Source organism: Paroedura picta, chromosome 4, assembly GCF_049243985.1.
Source record: "Paroedura picta isolate Pp20150507F chromosome 4, Ppicta_v3.0, whole genome shotgun sequence".
NCBI classification, from domain to species: domain Eukaryota; kingdom Metazoa; phylum Chordata; class Lepidosauria; order Squamata; family Gekkonidae; genus Paroedura; species Paroedura picta.
Window position 1 is genome coordinate 40,446,149 of NC_135372.1, and position 15,921 is coordinate 40,462,069.

Consider the following 15,921-nt stretch of genomic DNA (forward strand, 5'->3'; position numbering starts at 1 on the left):
AGGTTTGAAAAAGATTAAAGTGTTGGTGGAAAAAAGCTTCAAGAGATGAGGAAAACACTCAAGGCATCTTAGGTATTGTTTGTGCTTCAGGTTGAACTTGTGTCTCACCTCCACATGCAGTCAGAAATCGGTAAGACCCTCAGATCTCACAATAAAAACTGTCCTAGATTATTGAGCAGATCTGAGTCCACTTTGACATAGATAGAACACCCCAAGGCTCTGTATTTCCCTTCCTTGTTGCTCCTGAGACCTTCAGAAACCTTCCCCTGAAGAAAAGACTTACACCGCCAGTTTCTTCTGTCTTCCTGACATAACTATTCTGCCATTTGTATTACACAAGCGCGTGACAAGGTCAACCGAGCAAATAAACGCCACGGATTCCCCCACTCACCAGCTGAGAGAAATCAAAGTGCGGCTTTCTCTAGCAAAAGCTACCATGTGGCTCCAATATGTGCAGATGCCAGGAAGAAGAAAACACTAACTGGATACAGAAGCATGGGAAGAAGCGGGCAAGGCAAGGCAGACACGCTGGCTTTCGCAGGCCAAACCACACCACTGGTTGGTACCAAGCGGCAGCACAAACGTGGCTTGAGATCGCTCAACCGTTCTTACCCCTGCAAAGGGCATCCAGTGTAACCTTACACATATACAGTGGACTGCGTTTCCAACAGCTGTTCCCAGGGCTGGTCTTTCAAGGTCTTACATTTAACAGTTCCTCAGTCCAATATCTTAATTCCCAAACTGGAAGATCTAAGAACACAGCTTTAAGGCATCCTGGCGGGACTCCAAAAAGAAGAACTGTGGAATCCATTGCTAGTGAATGTCCACAGGCCATAGATGATTTTAGAAGTAGAAGTAGAAGTAGTAGTAGTAGTAGTAGTAGTAGTAGTAGTAGTAGTAGTAGAAGAAGAAGAAGAAGAAGAAGAAGAAGAAGAAGAAGATTTGGTTCTTATATGCCGCTTTTCCCTACCCGAAGGAGGCTCAAAGCGGCTTACAGTCGCCTTCCCATTCCTCTCCCCGCAACAGACACCCTGTGGGGTGGGTGAGGCTGAGAGAGCCCTGATATCACTGCTCGGTCTGAACAGCTTTATCAGTGCTGTGGCCAGCCCAAGGTCATCCAGCTGGTTGCATGTGGGGGAGCGGGGAATCGAACCCGGCATGCCAGATTAGAAGTCTGCACTCCTAACCACTACACCAAACTGGCTCTTTGTGCCACTACACCAAACTGGCTCTCACAACAAAGCTGTGTCCATGCCCGACTGGGGCCCTTCCCCTTCCTATCCCCTCCAGGCCCATCACTGGCCTCTTTTTAGGGGTGGGTCATAATATCCAATAAATGTTTAACAATTTTTTAAAAATACACAAAATGAATTGACACATCTATTCAGGAAACCCTTCCAGGGCCATCAACAAGACCCTGGTTGAGAAATCTTGATGTAAGACTTCAGAGAAATGCAATTCCTCTCCTGTTTTATGCCCCATTCCAAGTAAAAGGATGAAAAGGACAGACATCCCCCCGAAACACGGTGCTTCAAAGCCATAACTGGCCCTGGCTTTCTCGCAGATGTTTCCAGCATGGAAATGCGGATCTCCTACTCACACTTCACATGTTTACTCATGTTTACTCATGTTTACTCAACATGTACTAATGGGATGCTGGGACAGGCTGGAGGTCACATCAAATGTGTGAGACAGCCCTGAGTATTTCATTTTGGCACAAACAAAAATTGTATACAAGATTAAGGTGGTGGCTTGTCTCCTACTTTCCGATTTCCTCCAGCCCAAGGATCCTTCTTGTGCCAAAAGAAGTTCTCAGACTTGACAGAGCAGAATGGTAGGATTCAAGCCTGAGCAGAACAGTAAGATTCAAGGGAGGGGAAGCAAGCTTTTGGACCACACAAGGGTCTTCCTGAAGCACGTGCTTAAACTGCTCGTCAGCTGGTGGTTCCCAGAACAACGGAGATATAACTAGATTATGGCTTATTGGAGCTTGCCCAGGACAGAGACTTGCAGAGGGCTCAAGTTGCAAGACTTTCAGGAACAATTTATTTATCGATTCAAGTTACATTCCACCCCTCACTGTGATGTCTCGGGGCGGCGTATGGAGAACCCGTAAAACAGAATGTACGTTAAACTACTTTTAACAACTGAGAACGGAACAATCATTTCAGTCAATAGGAAAGAGCAACATAAAAACATGAGCAATTGCAACAACTGAGTAGGCGGAGACCGTGAGCTTGGGCAGTGGGGCTGCCTGACAGGGATGGATCCAGGCTGCAGGAGGCCCTCCATCGCTGGTCTTCAGCCCAAAGCCTGGCAGAAGAGATCCATTTTACAGGCCCCACAGAACTGCTTAAGCTCCATTAGTGCTTTGATCTCACTCAGTTCGCTTCAGGGTTTGAGTTGTTGCTGAACTGAACCCCCAAATCCAAATGACCCAGAAGCCCTGAAACAAATTGGCAGGGTTCTGGCTAGTCCATTTCAACTCTGGGAAGGAAAGGAAAGTGTCAGAATGGCCGCAAGCCATTTCAGCCTCACAGCAGGGAGCGCGCACTGTCCGTTCTGAGGCCAAAATGGCCGCCAGCCATTTTAGGGTTCCATTTTGCTTCCAAGCGGGAGGGGGCAAAATCGATCTCTTCAACCTCACAGAGGGGTCTGCAGGCCTGTCTGCTGTGAGGCCAACATGGCGGGCATCCATTTAAAACGTCAGTTTCACTTCTCTCTTTTTGGAAGGAGGGGAAGCGAAATGAAGGGTTTAATGGCCTGAACCCCAAACCTAACTGGACAAAAGATCAGGGAAACGCTTGGGGATTTGGGGAGGGGGACAAAGCGACCCAATTTGTGCTGGATTTAAGATTATGAACTGTTTTGTGCCCATCCCTAACTTTGACCATGATGGGCATGCCTAGCTGACAGTCTGCCACACTTCTAGCAAGATCAATGGTTCTCAACCTTCCTAATGCCACGACCCTTTAAAACAGTTCCTCATGTTGTAGTGACCCCCAACCATAAAATTAGGCAAGGGTTCTTTCACAGAAATTAAACCGAAACAGACCAATGGCGTGAAGATCCATTGTTCATGATTGTATATACATTGTTTTTTTTTTTCTGGGGGTTTCTCAGTTCAGTTCTGCCTCTTGTCCTTCTGAGCTGCGTCGCCACCTGGAGCGCCTGGCGGGACACTGCACTGTTCTGGAGGCACTGCTGGAGCGGCTGGCAGCCAAGCACAGGCTCCTGCAGGAGGAGCGGCAACGGTGGCAGCGCCACCCCCCCCAACGGCCAAGCTGCTCGCCCTGCTGCGACCCCCGTGAAAGGCTCATTTAACCCCCCCAAAGGGGTCTGACCCCCAGGTTGAGAACCACTGCAATTAATGTCCAATGCAAAGTGGTGGCTGCAAGTGAAACACAGACAAGGAAAGCAACAGAACCTTCACAGTCCAAGGCAGGATATAAATTCCACATGATGAGGGTGATAAAAGCACAGGAAAAGCCCTGCTGGATCAGACCAGTGGTCCATCTAGTCCAGCATCCTGTTACACATGGTGGCCAATCTATTGAGGGCCAACATGGCAGAACCCACAGGCTTCCCCTGGTTTCCCCGTAGCACTGGCATTCAGAATTATTGCTACCTTTGAATGTGAAGGTCATCTTGGCTAGTAGCCCTTTAGTCATCTTGGCTAGTAGCCACTAATGGAACTGTCTTCTGTCAATTGGCCCATCCCCTTTCAAAGCCAACTATGCTTGTGGAGATCCCTACATCATCCGGCAAAGAAGCACACATTCTAATCACTCGTTGAGTATAGTAGCACTCTCCTGCCTGTTGACTTCATTGGGTGCGAGAGGGAGAAAAATTTCTCTCTATGCACTCACTGCTTATGAGTTTCCCAGAGGCATCTGGTTGGAGACTTCTGGAAAACAGAAGGTTGGAATAGACAGAATCTCAGTCTGATCCAGCCAGCCCATTCTTAGCACACGGCCTTTGCAGATGTTGGGACAGACTAAATCAAAAACGGATTGGCAAATTAAGATTTTAATAAAGAGCTGCCACACACTGATTCATGTACTGCAAACGGGCAACATTCATCTTTGGGTGCTTCAAAAAACAACTTTTTAAAATATATTTTATTTCCAGATGGAACAGGCAGTGCAAAAGAAAGCGAATTCTGTTTTTTCCCCCCACCCCAGATGCATTCTTCCCACCCACCACCCACCCCACTCCCTGCAGCTCAGCATGGATCCTCCACAACTATCTCCGGCTGCCACATACACAGTTTCGTTTTCGCAGGGAAGAGGCATAGAGGGCACGGCAGAGATCTGCTAGGCAGAAAGCCAAAAGGAGAAGGGTCGGATCCTGCAGAGCAGTGGTCCCCAACCTTTTTATCACCGGGGACCGGTCAACACTTGACAATTTTACTGAGTCCCGGGGAGGGGTAGTCTTTTGGCGAGGGACATTTTTGCTGCCGCCTGAGCCCTTGCTCCACTTGCTTTCCCACCGGCACCCCTGACTTCCCGCCACCCGCTGGGGGATGCTGCCAGCATCAGCTGCGCAGTGCCATGCCAAGGAGGAGCCCCAGCCATGGTAGCCACTGGAGAGCACCAAAGGTGAGCCAGTGGCAGAGTGGCAGGGCAGCCCTCAAGGCAGCAGCCAGGGAGGAGGATGAGGAGGAGCCGCGGCCCAGTACCGACTGATCTACGGACCAGTACCGGTCCCCAGACCGGGGGTTGGGGACCACTGCTGCAGAGAATACTGCATCAAGGGAAGGCCTCCTTCCTCCAGAGGAAACCACCTTTGTGGCGAAACGGATCAGCAGGCTCCGACCACAGGGCTAGTCTCTCACTAACCATTTTCACAATTACATTAGCGAAAGGAGAAAAGGCACCTTTACACAAGACTATTTTACGTGGCATTCTACCAGGGCAGAATACGATATCTTGTTATCTAATAACAAAAGGGTACGGTAATAACTTGTTTTCAAAATCTGCCTTGCGCCCCCAGAAGAACGTCCAGTAAATTCCGTTGGTTCAAAATGTGGCCAGGGTCCCAACTGGGGCCCGCTGAACAGATATAGCTAGAGGGCCGCTGATTTCGGCGGCTTCCCCTTTGTTTTCAGGCCCGGCTTGGAGTGTTGCTGTTGACTTGCAGAGTCCTAAGCTGCTTGGGGCGGCAGCCGCTCAAGGACAGCTCACTTACACCCCACACCCCGGAAGCAGCACTTGAGAGCTGCCAACGGTACTCTGCCCCATGAGCCCCTCACATTTAGACTGGGGCTGGCCGGTGTTCAGGCGAGGGTCTCCACAGCTGCTGCCCCCAATTCATCGAACAGCCTGCCTGTCAGGGGTTACTTGGTTTCCCCTCTCCCAGCTGTCTGGCATAATTCAAAGACTTGTCTGCCTTTGGCAGAGGGTGAGGAGGAAGTGAGTGAATGCTGTTCATACCAATTGGGACTGTGGTTCGTGCCTTGCGGTTCTTGCCTTTTGTTTTGATGTGACAGTCGGTGCTAATCGGATGTTGAGTTTATTGCTTTGCTGCGATTTCTCACCGCTTTGATCCAGTTTTTATGATCGCCGTCTGCTGTTCATCTTGGGAATAATGAAACGGCTTTTATGCTACTGCTTCACTGGGTTGGATTTTATTCCACATTTGCAAGCTGCCTTAGCTCTCTTCAGATGTCAAGATCACACGCACGGGCAGCCTACCCGCCACGGATCTTGGGAACACACAACGCTCAGGATTCTCGCTATGGACAAAGTCATCACAAGGGCAGCACACGTACATTGACAGGGATCGGTACACATGAATGCAAAGCCAGACCGGACAAGTAGCCAGTTTGCGGGTATGTGCAAGGTTGTATGTGCAAGGTAAGTACATGCTCATACAACATGGTACGACACATATTGAGAGGGTCTCCCCTGGCACATGAGACTGTAAAGTCCCCAATGTCCTCAAAGGATTTGTCCTGACGCTGAAAGGCCAGGAGGGAACTGCCAAGACAAAACAAATCATCTCGCCTTAAAATCTACAAAGAACCTGCAAGGGCAATTCTCATGCTGCAATGGATGGGGCAAGGTTACAAAAATGGCTCTCTTAAAGGCACTGAATGAGTTGCAAGCTACTGAAAACACTGCTCTGAGCAGAACCCTTCAGGGCACAGACAATGCACCAGAGCTTCCACCCCTGTATTTGGGACTGCATGGCTTGCAGGTAGGCCAAGGAAGAGGACTGCTTGATGCAAACTTTGATTCCTGCAAACCTTCCTGCTTTCTCTCCCGTAGCAATCTACCCATTGGGCACTGGCTTAATGACCCTTCCTCCTCCTTCCTCCATTATGCACGGGACATTCTGCACAGTGCAGAAGGTGAAACTGCAAGAGCACCAGGCAGAGCCCACCTGCCCTCTGACACTTCTGCAACACACTGCTTCCTTCTGCCCTGTCCCTGTTGGCTCTTTGCAGGCAGTGGCTCGGCCAGGGTGGACCCCCCTCGCAGTGTAAAGCCAACCCTCTGCTAAGCATATGTCACAACCAACAGCTGCGCTGGCCAGGATGCATCCGGTGAAGTTGCCAACTCCTTGGCCCAAGCCTGCCTGCTGCCCTGCTGCCAGATGCTTGGCAGTTATTTGATCAGCACAGTTGTTCCCTCGTGGGCACGGAGGGAGATTTTGTATTGTCAGACGGACTCTCCAAAGTAGCAATGTCTAGTTTGAGTTTGATGGTACGGAATCACCAAACCCAGATCCAAAATTGCACTCCCCAGACCTGATTTGCTTCCCCCCTCCGGTGCCACCCCAGAGGCAAGAGGCCTTCTTCCCTATGCCACAGTACCGAGCAGAATAGGGCCCCGGCAGCTTTTTAAAAGGCAGCTCCCCACAGTCCCTGCGTGACTACAGGGAAGGAGAGCAGGGTCTGAGTTCTGTGTAGCCCCCCCCCATCAACTGCTGTAACATCTGTGCAGCTTCATAAGTCACCATAGCCCTGCTGGGCCCATTCTGCACATGTTGGAGAATGCACTTTCAATGTGCTTTTGCAGCAGGATTGTCCTGTGCGGAACAAGATAATCTATTTCTAAAGTGCATTGAAAGTGCATTATCCATGTGCGGAAAGTGCCCTATTCTTTTGACTTACTTTAAGAAGGCCATTCCTAATGCTGTTCAATGCATGTTTGGATCATTTCACAGCAGAGAGGCTGATTCTGTGAAGGCTCAAGGGGGTGGTAGGTTACAGTGGATGAGCGATAGGGTTGTGAATGTCCTGCATAGTGCAGGGGGTTGGAGTAGATGACCCATGAGGTCCGTTCCAACTCTATTATTCTATGATTCTTTGAGTCTCGGTTGCTGTGAGGTCTGCAAGACAGGGGTCAATTCCTGCCTCCACTGTCAAGGACTGAACTCAGTTATCTCTAGCAGGAGATCTGCACGGAGGTGGGGTGTCCGACAAGAGGGGGACTCCGACAAGAGGGGCCTAAAGGCTCCTTCAAATCCAGTCAACCCCAGCATGTCATAAACAGACAAGGGGGGGGTGGAGGTCCAAAGCATCAGATAACAAGGATGCATCACCTGAATGCAGCTGAGGGACAGCTAAATGGAAAGAGGCTAAGCAACATTATTACCGCAAGGGGCAACCAAGGGGTATGAAGTGTTTGAGGGAACAGCTAAGATACTTGAGACCAGGGACTATTCTGCACCTAATGGTTAATTCACTTTCAATGCACTTTCAAAGTAGATTATCCTGTTCTGCACAGGACAATCCAGCTGCCAAAGCACATTGAAAGTGCATTATCCTACTTGTGCAGAATGAGGTCTGTTTTGTAGTTAGCCCCATGCAGGGACCTCCTATGCCCTATTTGGCTCTTCTCCGCAGCCTTTCTGCCTTAGCATCTATTGTCTTTGTGTCCATTCAGAGCAGGCTTTCTCAACTAGGGTTTCATGAACCCCTGGGGTTTCTTGACGGCCTTGGAAGGGTTTCCCGAATGGCTGGGAGTCAATCTAATTATTTTACATACTTTTGAAATTCGCTAAACATTTATTGGGTGATAAGACTATATATGGTCATATCGACCTACATGCCCCACCCCAATTGCCAATGATGGGCCTGGAGGGGGTGGGAAGGGGAGGGGCCCTAGGTGGGCGTGTCCACAGCTCTGCTTCCCAACCCTATTCTGCACCATCACACCACTTCTGGGGGTTCTCAAAGCCTGAAGAATGTTTCAGGGGTTTCTCAATGACAACTTGAGAAAGGTTGATTCAGGCAGACAGCTAGAAGAATGAGCCAGCTGGCAGGGGTTCATGGTCATTGTTGTCCATGGACATCTGGAGAGTCCCAGTTTGGCCACCCTTGTTCTAGGACAGGGGTAGTCAAACTGCGGCCCTCCAGATGTCCATGGACTACAATTCCCAGGAGCCCCCTGCCAGCGTTTGCTGGCAGGGGGCTCCTGGGAATTGTAGTCCATGGACATCTGGAGGGCCGCAGTTTGACTACCCCTGTTCTAGGAGATCCACAGTCACGTCCCTGCTTTGCCACAGACTCTCCCTGGGTAACCTCAAGCCATACCTACCTCCCAGGATTGCTACTGAGAGGACAAAATGAAGGTGGGGAGAACAGAGCTGGAAACTGCTTTGGGCCCACTGAGGAGAAAAGTGGAGTCTAAGCAGAGAATTAAAAAATTCAACGATACCATGATTCAGACACCGTCCCACCTTAAAATCCTTGCTGTCCGCTTCCCTCAGCTTCTTCAGCCGGAAGTCTCCCTCGCAAGGGTTCAGAGCCGACGGTGGAGCTACACAGGAGCATCGGCATTCTGGCCCAGAAGTGATGGTTTCCACCACGTAAAAATCCTCCGGGTGGGACGCTCCGCTGTTAATCCTCTGGCAGGCACTTCGGCCCAGGGGCCTCACCACACACTTGCATTGACAGTCGCCACCTTCGGAGACGGCCTTCACCTTGTCGTAGTCACCTAGCAACTGGGGGCGGAGAGGGAGAAATAGGAGCTGGTTAGTTGGGTCTGAAGGAAAGGTTTCCCCACTGCTCTCTCTGTTTGTTTGGGAAAGCCAGACACAGACCTGAATCTCTGAAGAAAAACGGCACTCAAAACGGCTGACACTGGGATTTCCCATTCCTTGGTAGATTTGGGAAAGTAATTTTCTTCAGCCACCAAAATGGGATGTGTGTGTGTGTGTGTTTGTGTGTGGGGGGGGAGCCGGTTAACCTTCTGCCCTCTAAAAATAACCCCACTTTGGTTTTTCTCTGAAGATTGGGGGGAAACTAAAAGCTTGCTACTTCCAAGCCATTCCCTCCAGAACGGAGCAAACATCTCCATAAGCATTGATTTGCAAGACTCTGCTTGAAATGAAGGCACCACAGGAGAATGCTGCTTCTTGAACCCCACCCTCTTGTGTCAGTGGGGCATGGGCAGCAGAATCCCACGTATTCTATGCATTATGACTGTATCATGTTTTCAACTGTATGAGACACCTGGAGCCTCTAGGAAAGAGAGGCATACAAGTTTAAGTGAAGGAATGAAATTTCCCAATTGATCATACCACATGACACTTATTTTTTTGTAATGCACAAAACAGACACTTTCATACTGTGTTTGGTTTTAGAAGTGTGGAGGGGCAAAATGAGTTCCCTCTACCAGGACGCATGGCACATGTGTATTGGGTGGGGTGAAGGGTTGAAGCAGAGAAGCACATCCCACCTGGCAATCCAAAGAATTTCCTTTAGGGCAGGGGTAGTCAACCTGTGGTCCTCTTGATGTTCATGGACTACAATTCCCATGAGCCCCTGCCAACAAACACTGGCAGGGGCTCATGGAGATTGTAGTCCATGGACATATGGAGGACCACAGGTTGACTACCCCTGTTTTAGGGCATAGTCACGGATCAAGCGCAGAAATATAAAAATAACCCCAGGGCGTATTTTATTGTGCAGCAAGGGCAGAGCTTTCCAGAGTTAAAGAACCACATTCAGACAACCCGTGTAAGGACAGTTCACACATTACAAACCTGGGTCTGCCTCTGGAGTGTACACAAACAGTCAGTCCTGTTTTCCTGGTATGTACATGAGGCATATCTTTCTAGGCATGTTTGTGACACATTCACACTTTATATTTCAGGCATACACTGAACCACGGTTGTTGAGGAGGCTAACTGCACCCCTGCTGTCCTAGATTCAGCTACCTGTCAAACCAGTTTGTGACATCCAAAATCATGGCTGGGATTCCAAATATGATTTAGTTTCTGGCTTACATTTCCCCTCTATTCCAGGTGGATTATGATGAAGCAATGGACAGAATTTAGAATTGTTATTTATCTATATTCTGTCGGCAGCAGAGGATAAACCCACAGTAATGGGTTTAAACTATGTATAAAACAGTACCAGCTAGATATGATGATTCTATATAATTTAATTGAAATATTTATAAGTAGGCATGGGCGGTTTGGCTCAGATAAACTACCTGAATCAGCATCCAAGCTGAATTGCCCATTCCCTGCATTCAAATGGTCTGAATCAAATGGCCCATTTAAATGCATCCCCCACCCCAGCTTTCTCAGGCAGCGACTGAGAAGGGGGGAGGGGGAGAAAAGCACTCACCAAACGGTTGGGGGGAGAGCATACACTGAACAGGCATGCTCACTTTAAATCCCTCCCCAAGCTGGGCACCTGTCATTATTGGCTGTACACGGAGCCAACAGCTCCCTTTAAATTCTTGCCACCCCTTTGCAGGCACTGCTCACCCTTTAAATGCTTACCTCAAATTGACAGCTTTGCCTGCAAAGGCTGGATGAGCATTTAAAGGGAAAGCGGCATGCTGAATAGTTTATAATGATAGGCACTCTGCCAGCTCACTTTAAATCTCTTGAGCTGTTAAAAGCTGTCATTATCAGCTGTTTGGCAGGTGCTCTCTCTCTCTCTTCCTTTACAGGCAGTGGAGATGCTCTCTGCTGCCTAGGCAGGTGGGGAAACGGGCACAACCCCCGCCCCCAAAACTTTTCAGATTCTGCTGAACCCAAAAAGGTGAAAGAGTATTGGTGCAATTCAGATTTTGCACGAATCATTCCGGCTGAATCCGAATATCCGAATTATGCAGTACGATGCTAATTCTTTGCTAGAACAGCTAATCCGTCCTTTTGAGCTCAGTTGTTTAGAAAAACATTGGAGAAATAAAAATGTCAATGTTAGTAATGAATGGCAGACAGTTTCCCACTTGTGAAAAGAAATAATTAAAAGAGATTAGTTGCTTGCCTGGGCTAGATCATGTCTCTCACACAAGATGTTTGCATTTCACGGTGAATGGAATTAAGCTCTCTTTCTAGAAAACCAAAGTGCAGGAGTGATCTGTCCAGAAGATGCATCTGTAAGGGCAGGGGTAGTCAAACTGCGGCCCTCCAGATGTCCATGGACTACAATTCCCAGGAGCCCCTGCCAGCGAATGCTGGCAGGGGCTCCTGGGAATTGTAGTCCATGGACATCTGGAGGGCCGCAGTTTGACTACCCTTGTGTAATGGCCTATCACATTCTGAGCTCAACCCCTCCAAATAGTTCACCTCCAAGAGATTATGTTTCCTTGTTGTTTACATTTATTTGGGCAGCGGGAAGACCTCTGGGGTGCACCACCTTTTGCACCTCTGGATCCTGGACTGCTTTGCCAGTGCAGAGTTCATCCAACTGAAGCCAATAGATTTCATCGGTCTTAGACTGCTGGGATTCTGCATAGGATTGCACAACACATCTCCCCCCAGCAATTATCGCTATGACGTCTACATTTCTCAGTCAGCAATTAACCTGCCATCATGATGCATTGACGTTTATAATTCTGGAAACTGCCTCACCCAATTATGGGGAAGGTGGTATAGAAATATTTTGAACTAATCAGTAAAATGATGCCTCAAAATGACCCAAATAGCTTTCTGAAAGCCAAAGCAGCCCTCTTTCCATCAGGCAATTGCTACCTTTTCCACTTTGGCTTTTGCAAAGACTATACTTTGCAGAGCAGGCTCGCTCCCCAGTCAACGGGAGCTGATCCAGTCTGAAACGCTGATTTGCTGGCCCCTGTTATCTCTGCACACACTTCTAAGCAGAGGCTTAGCACAGTATTCAATTTAGGGCCAGGTCTGCATCGTAAATATATCTATAGCCCACGAAGCTTTGCTTTTCTTTCCCATAAAAGAGGAAACTCAAGCTAACCGCCTGAATTTATTCAACAGCAGGGTAAAGCAATCTAAAATCGAGAGCCAAACTAGTGGACTCTAATCTGGAGAAATGGGTTTGATTCCCTACTCCTCCTCTACACGCAGCCAGCTGGGTGACCTTGGGCCAGTCACAGTTCTCTTAAAGCTGTTCTCACAGTTCTCTCAGAGCTCTCTCTGCTCCACTTGTATCACACGGGGTCTGTTGTGGGGAGAGGAAGGGGAAGGTGTTTGTAAGCCACTCTGGGACTCCTTCGGGTGGTGAAATGCAGGGGATCAAAAACCAGCTCTTCTTCGTCTCCTAAAGCGTAGTCATATATCCAAGTTCGGTTGATGATAAAGATTGAAAAGGCCCATCTGGGGAGGGAGAAAAAAATTATGTGACCAATTTACGGGTCCTTAAAGCAACTGCTGGAGCCTGCAGCAGCTGCAGACTGGAGCTGACTTGAAGCGCAGGTGAAAGCCAACACAATCAGATGGAAAACTGCCACCAGCCCGCCTCAAAGAATCACATGAATGCGCACCCTCCCAAGAGATTAGACCAGCTGAAGTGGCAGCGATTGGGTTTAAAGGGAAAGCAGCTGCAAAGGCCGGCCGGCAAACCGCGGAAATCCAACCCTTCGCAGGATTATCAACTTTGAGCCAAGCATTTCGGCTTTTAGGGGGATCAGCTTCTAAGCAACACTTATTCAGTAGCGAAAGTGTGCAAGGTGACAGGGTACAGATGTGATACGATCCCCCTGCACGGAGGGCAACTTCCAGCGTTTAAGGCAACAATCCAAAAATTCCCTGTACGAGAAAGCCACTAAACAGAAGCACCTGGACCGGGCTTAAAAAAGCAAAGAATGCGCTTCTGACCAAGATGATGCTAGAACGGATGCCAAGCAGACATATCATGCCTGGCGGCAGCACTCAAACACTAAACATGCAGATGGGCTCCAGTCCATGAGGCTCTTTTTCCTCCCTGCAAGTCAATTCTTTTCCCTGCAAGAGACTAACACAGCTACCCCTTGGGAATCAGACCAGATCAGTTTGGCTGGGATGTGAAGCCGGTTCAAGATGATTTCTTGCCCTGAGCAAGGTACATCCCTTTCCTCCTGGGCCTCTGGCACTCCTGGCTGAGCCCACGGCAAGGGTTTCAGGGGTCTGGCATGCACTCGGCCAGGGGTGGCGTGAGCCCAGGAGGGGATGCCAGTCTCCTCCTGTGCCACTGAGGACAATCCCCTGCGGTGCAGCCCCCGGTAGTCACTTGGGTGGCTTGGGCACCAAACGGCCCCTGCTACAAAGGGCGATGTTTAGCGATCTCACAAATGCTTTCTCCCCTGACAGACAGACTCCTGCAACTCATTGGACAGAAATGCAGCCATGCCTCCAAGAGACTGACACTCACGCAGCACAGTTAACAGCAGGATGCTGACGGAGCACAAGGCTGGAATCCTAGACGCAAAGCTATTTGGGAGGAATCCCCATCGGACTTTGTGAAACTTACTCCTGAGTAAATATATACAAGATAAGAGCTCTGCTCACAAGGACTTTGGTTTGACAGGAGCCCAGATCCACTCCGAAGCAATGATACCTCTCCTGAAACAACAGGTACCGATGTACTAAATCTCCCTGCCCTGGGAAATTATTCATCCCAGTTTCCAAATGATGGATGGATGCTGATCAAGACAAGCCTCAAACACTCGGCGTCAATGAGGGTGTAGACTAAGCTACAGCGGGATTCCCGATACTCATGTACTTGGAAAGCAAAGCCCTTGAGCTTCTGCAGAATTTGCTCCAAAGCAATGCTGTTTTTAAGACCATCACAGGGGGAATGAGTCTGGGGGAGCTCTAAGCACATCAACTCTTTCAACCTACAAAAGCCCCCAAGGCAGTGGACTGGAGAAGGGGCTCAACCACCCACCACCCGGTTAATGGAGCCCCACTTCAAGCCTCCACCTGCACACTCCCTCCATCTGGCTCCAGGCCAAGAGGAAAGGCAAAGAATGCATATTGCCATTCTGAAAAACACCCAAGTGAATTTGAGCAAGACCTCTGAAAGGACAAGTGCCAGGGCTCATACTGTCAATAAAGTCTAGTCCCTGACCAGAGAGTTAACTCCCTGCAGCCCAGCCACCAACATGCTAACTCAGAACTAAAGCTGAGTTTGCACATGCTTAGGATCACAGCCTAATGTACCGCGCAAGGCAAGGGGATCTCTCTCCTCCATGGAGGCTGCCCCCTAACCTGGAGACTGGGAGGTGCTCTCCAGCAGGTCTTTCAAATCCCTTGAGGCAGGACCAGGGAACTTTTGCATGGAAAGCAGAGATTGCGCTTGGGATCTTCTGCATGCAAAGAGGAAGAGCTGTGTCATCCCCCCACCCCCATACCCTGCTTTTCACCAACTGAAGGAGTGCCAAAATGGCTTTAAAAAACCCTTTCCCTTCCTCTCCCTACAACAGATGGGACTGAGAGAGCTCTGAAAGAACTGTGACTGACCCAAGGTCATCCAGCTGGCTGCATGTGGAGGAGTGTACAATCAAAGCCAGTGCTCCAGATTAGAGCCCAGCTGCTCTTTGGGCTGAAGAGGGAACCTTCGGAATGCAGCCAGAGATGAAATCTGGGTCCTCCGGTTAGCAAAGGAGACGCTCTGCCGTGGAGCTGCACTGCACCCAAGGGGGGGGGCCGTGTCTTGAAGTTCTCCCTTCCTTCCCCTAAAGCAGGGGTAGTCAACCTGCGGTCCTCCAGATGTCCACGGACTACAATTCCCATGAGCCCCTGTCAGCGTTTTCTGGCAGGAGCTCATGGGAATTGCAGTCCATGGACATTGGAGGACCACGGGTTGACTATCCCTGCCCTACAGTATCCTCCGAATACCCTCGGGACTGTCCTGCTCGTTCATCCAGCCGCCTCCAGGTCTTCCCAGTAGCGACGGACTCCGACGGGGCAGGCCGGCCAACGGAGCGCGGGCGCAGCATCCCTTCCTCGAGGCTCCCCTTGGCCTTCCTCTGGCCAGCCCCTGGCGGCCGCGGCGCGCCGGAGAGCGTACCTGGGAGAGGATATTCTCCTGGTTGTCCGCCTCGTCCTGCAGCGGGGCGCCGGCGGTTGCGGGGCCGGGGTCGGCCGAAGCGGGGCCCCACCAGGCCGCCAGCAGCGCCGCCGAGCAGCAGCAGCACAGCAGCGCCACGGGACGCGCCATGGAGGCGCACGGCGGCGGCTAGCGGGCGGCGGGCGAGCCGGGCATGGGGCGGCGGGCGAAGGCAGCGCAGCGCAGCGAGCGATCTCGCCTCTCTCTCTCTCTCTCTCTCTCTCGCTTTCTCTCTCCTTCCCGGCCGTCTGCCGGCGGGAGGAGGGGGCGGGCTCCGGCCGGCGGCGAGCGAGGCGGGCCGGGAGGAGGAGGAGTCTGCGGGCCGCCCTCCAGGGCGCGCTCCCTCGCTGGACGCCGCCGCCGCGGCTGGGCTCTGCAGGGGGGGATCGGCCGGGGCGGGGGGGGGGGGGAGACGGCCTTGGCCAGGGTTGGGTCCCGGAGCCTGCTGGCGGCGGCTCCTCCAAAGGAAGCCCGCCGCCTTCTCAGCCTCCATTCCCCACCTCAGACGCGCCTGGCGAAGCGCTCCTTCTCCCACGTGGGGACGCGAGCCTGTTTGTCCACACGGGCTCTGGATTGGACTCGGAGCGACGCCCGATGGCAAGGTGGAGGAGTAGCGCGGAGCGCAGCCTCTGCTAACTAGGCCCTGTCCGCACACATAGGATAATGCA

The 15,921-nt window shown here is 50.7% G+C and overlaps 1 protein-coding gene across 1 annotated transcript in view; it reads right to left on the bottom strand.

Annotated features, from left to right (window-relative positions):
• OLFML2B (olfactomedin like 2B) overlaps positions 1-15,507 on the bottom strand; it is a 35,252-nt gene extending 19,745 nt beyond the window's left edge. Inside the window, exons 1-2 of the mRNA XM_077332569.1 lie at positions 15,215-15,507; positions 8,692-8,955 (exon numbers count right to left, since the gene is read on the bottom strand). Coding sequence (XP_077188684.1) covers positions 8,692-8,955; positions 15,215-15,364 — 414 coding nt within the window. The 5' untranslated portion in view covers positions 15,365-15,507. The remainder of the gene's footprint in view (positions 1-8,691; positions 8,956-15,214) is intronic.
• Between the last annotated feature and the right edge of the window lie 414 nt (positions 15,508-15,921).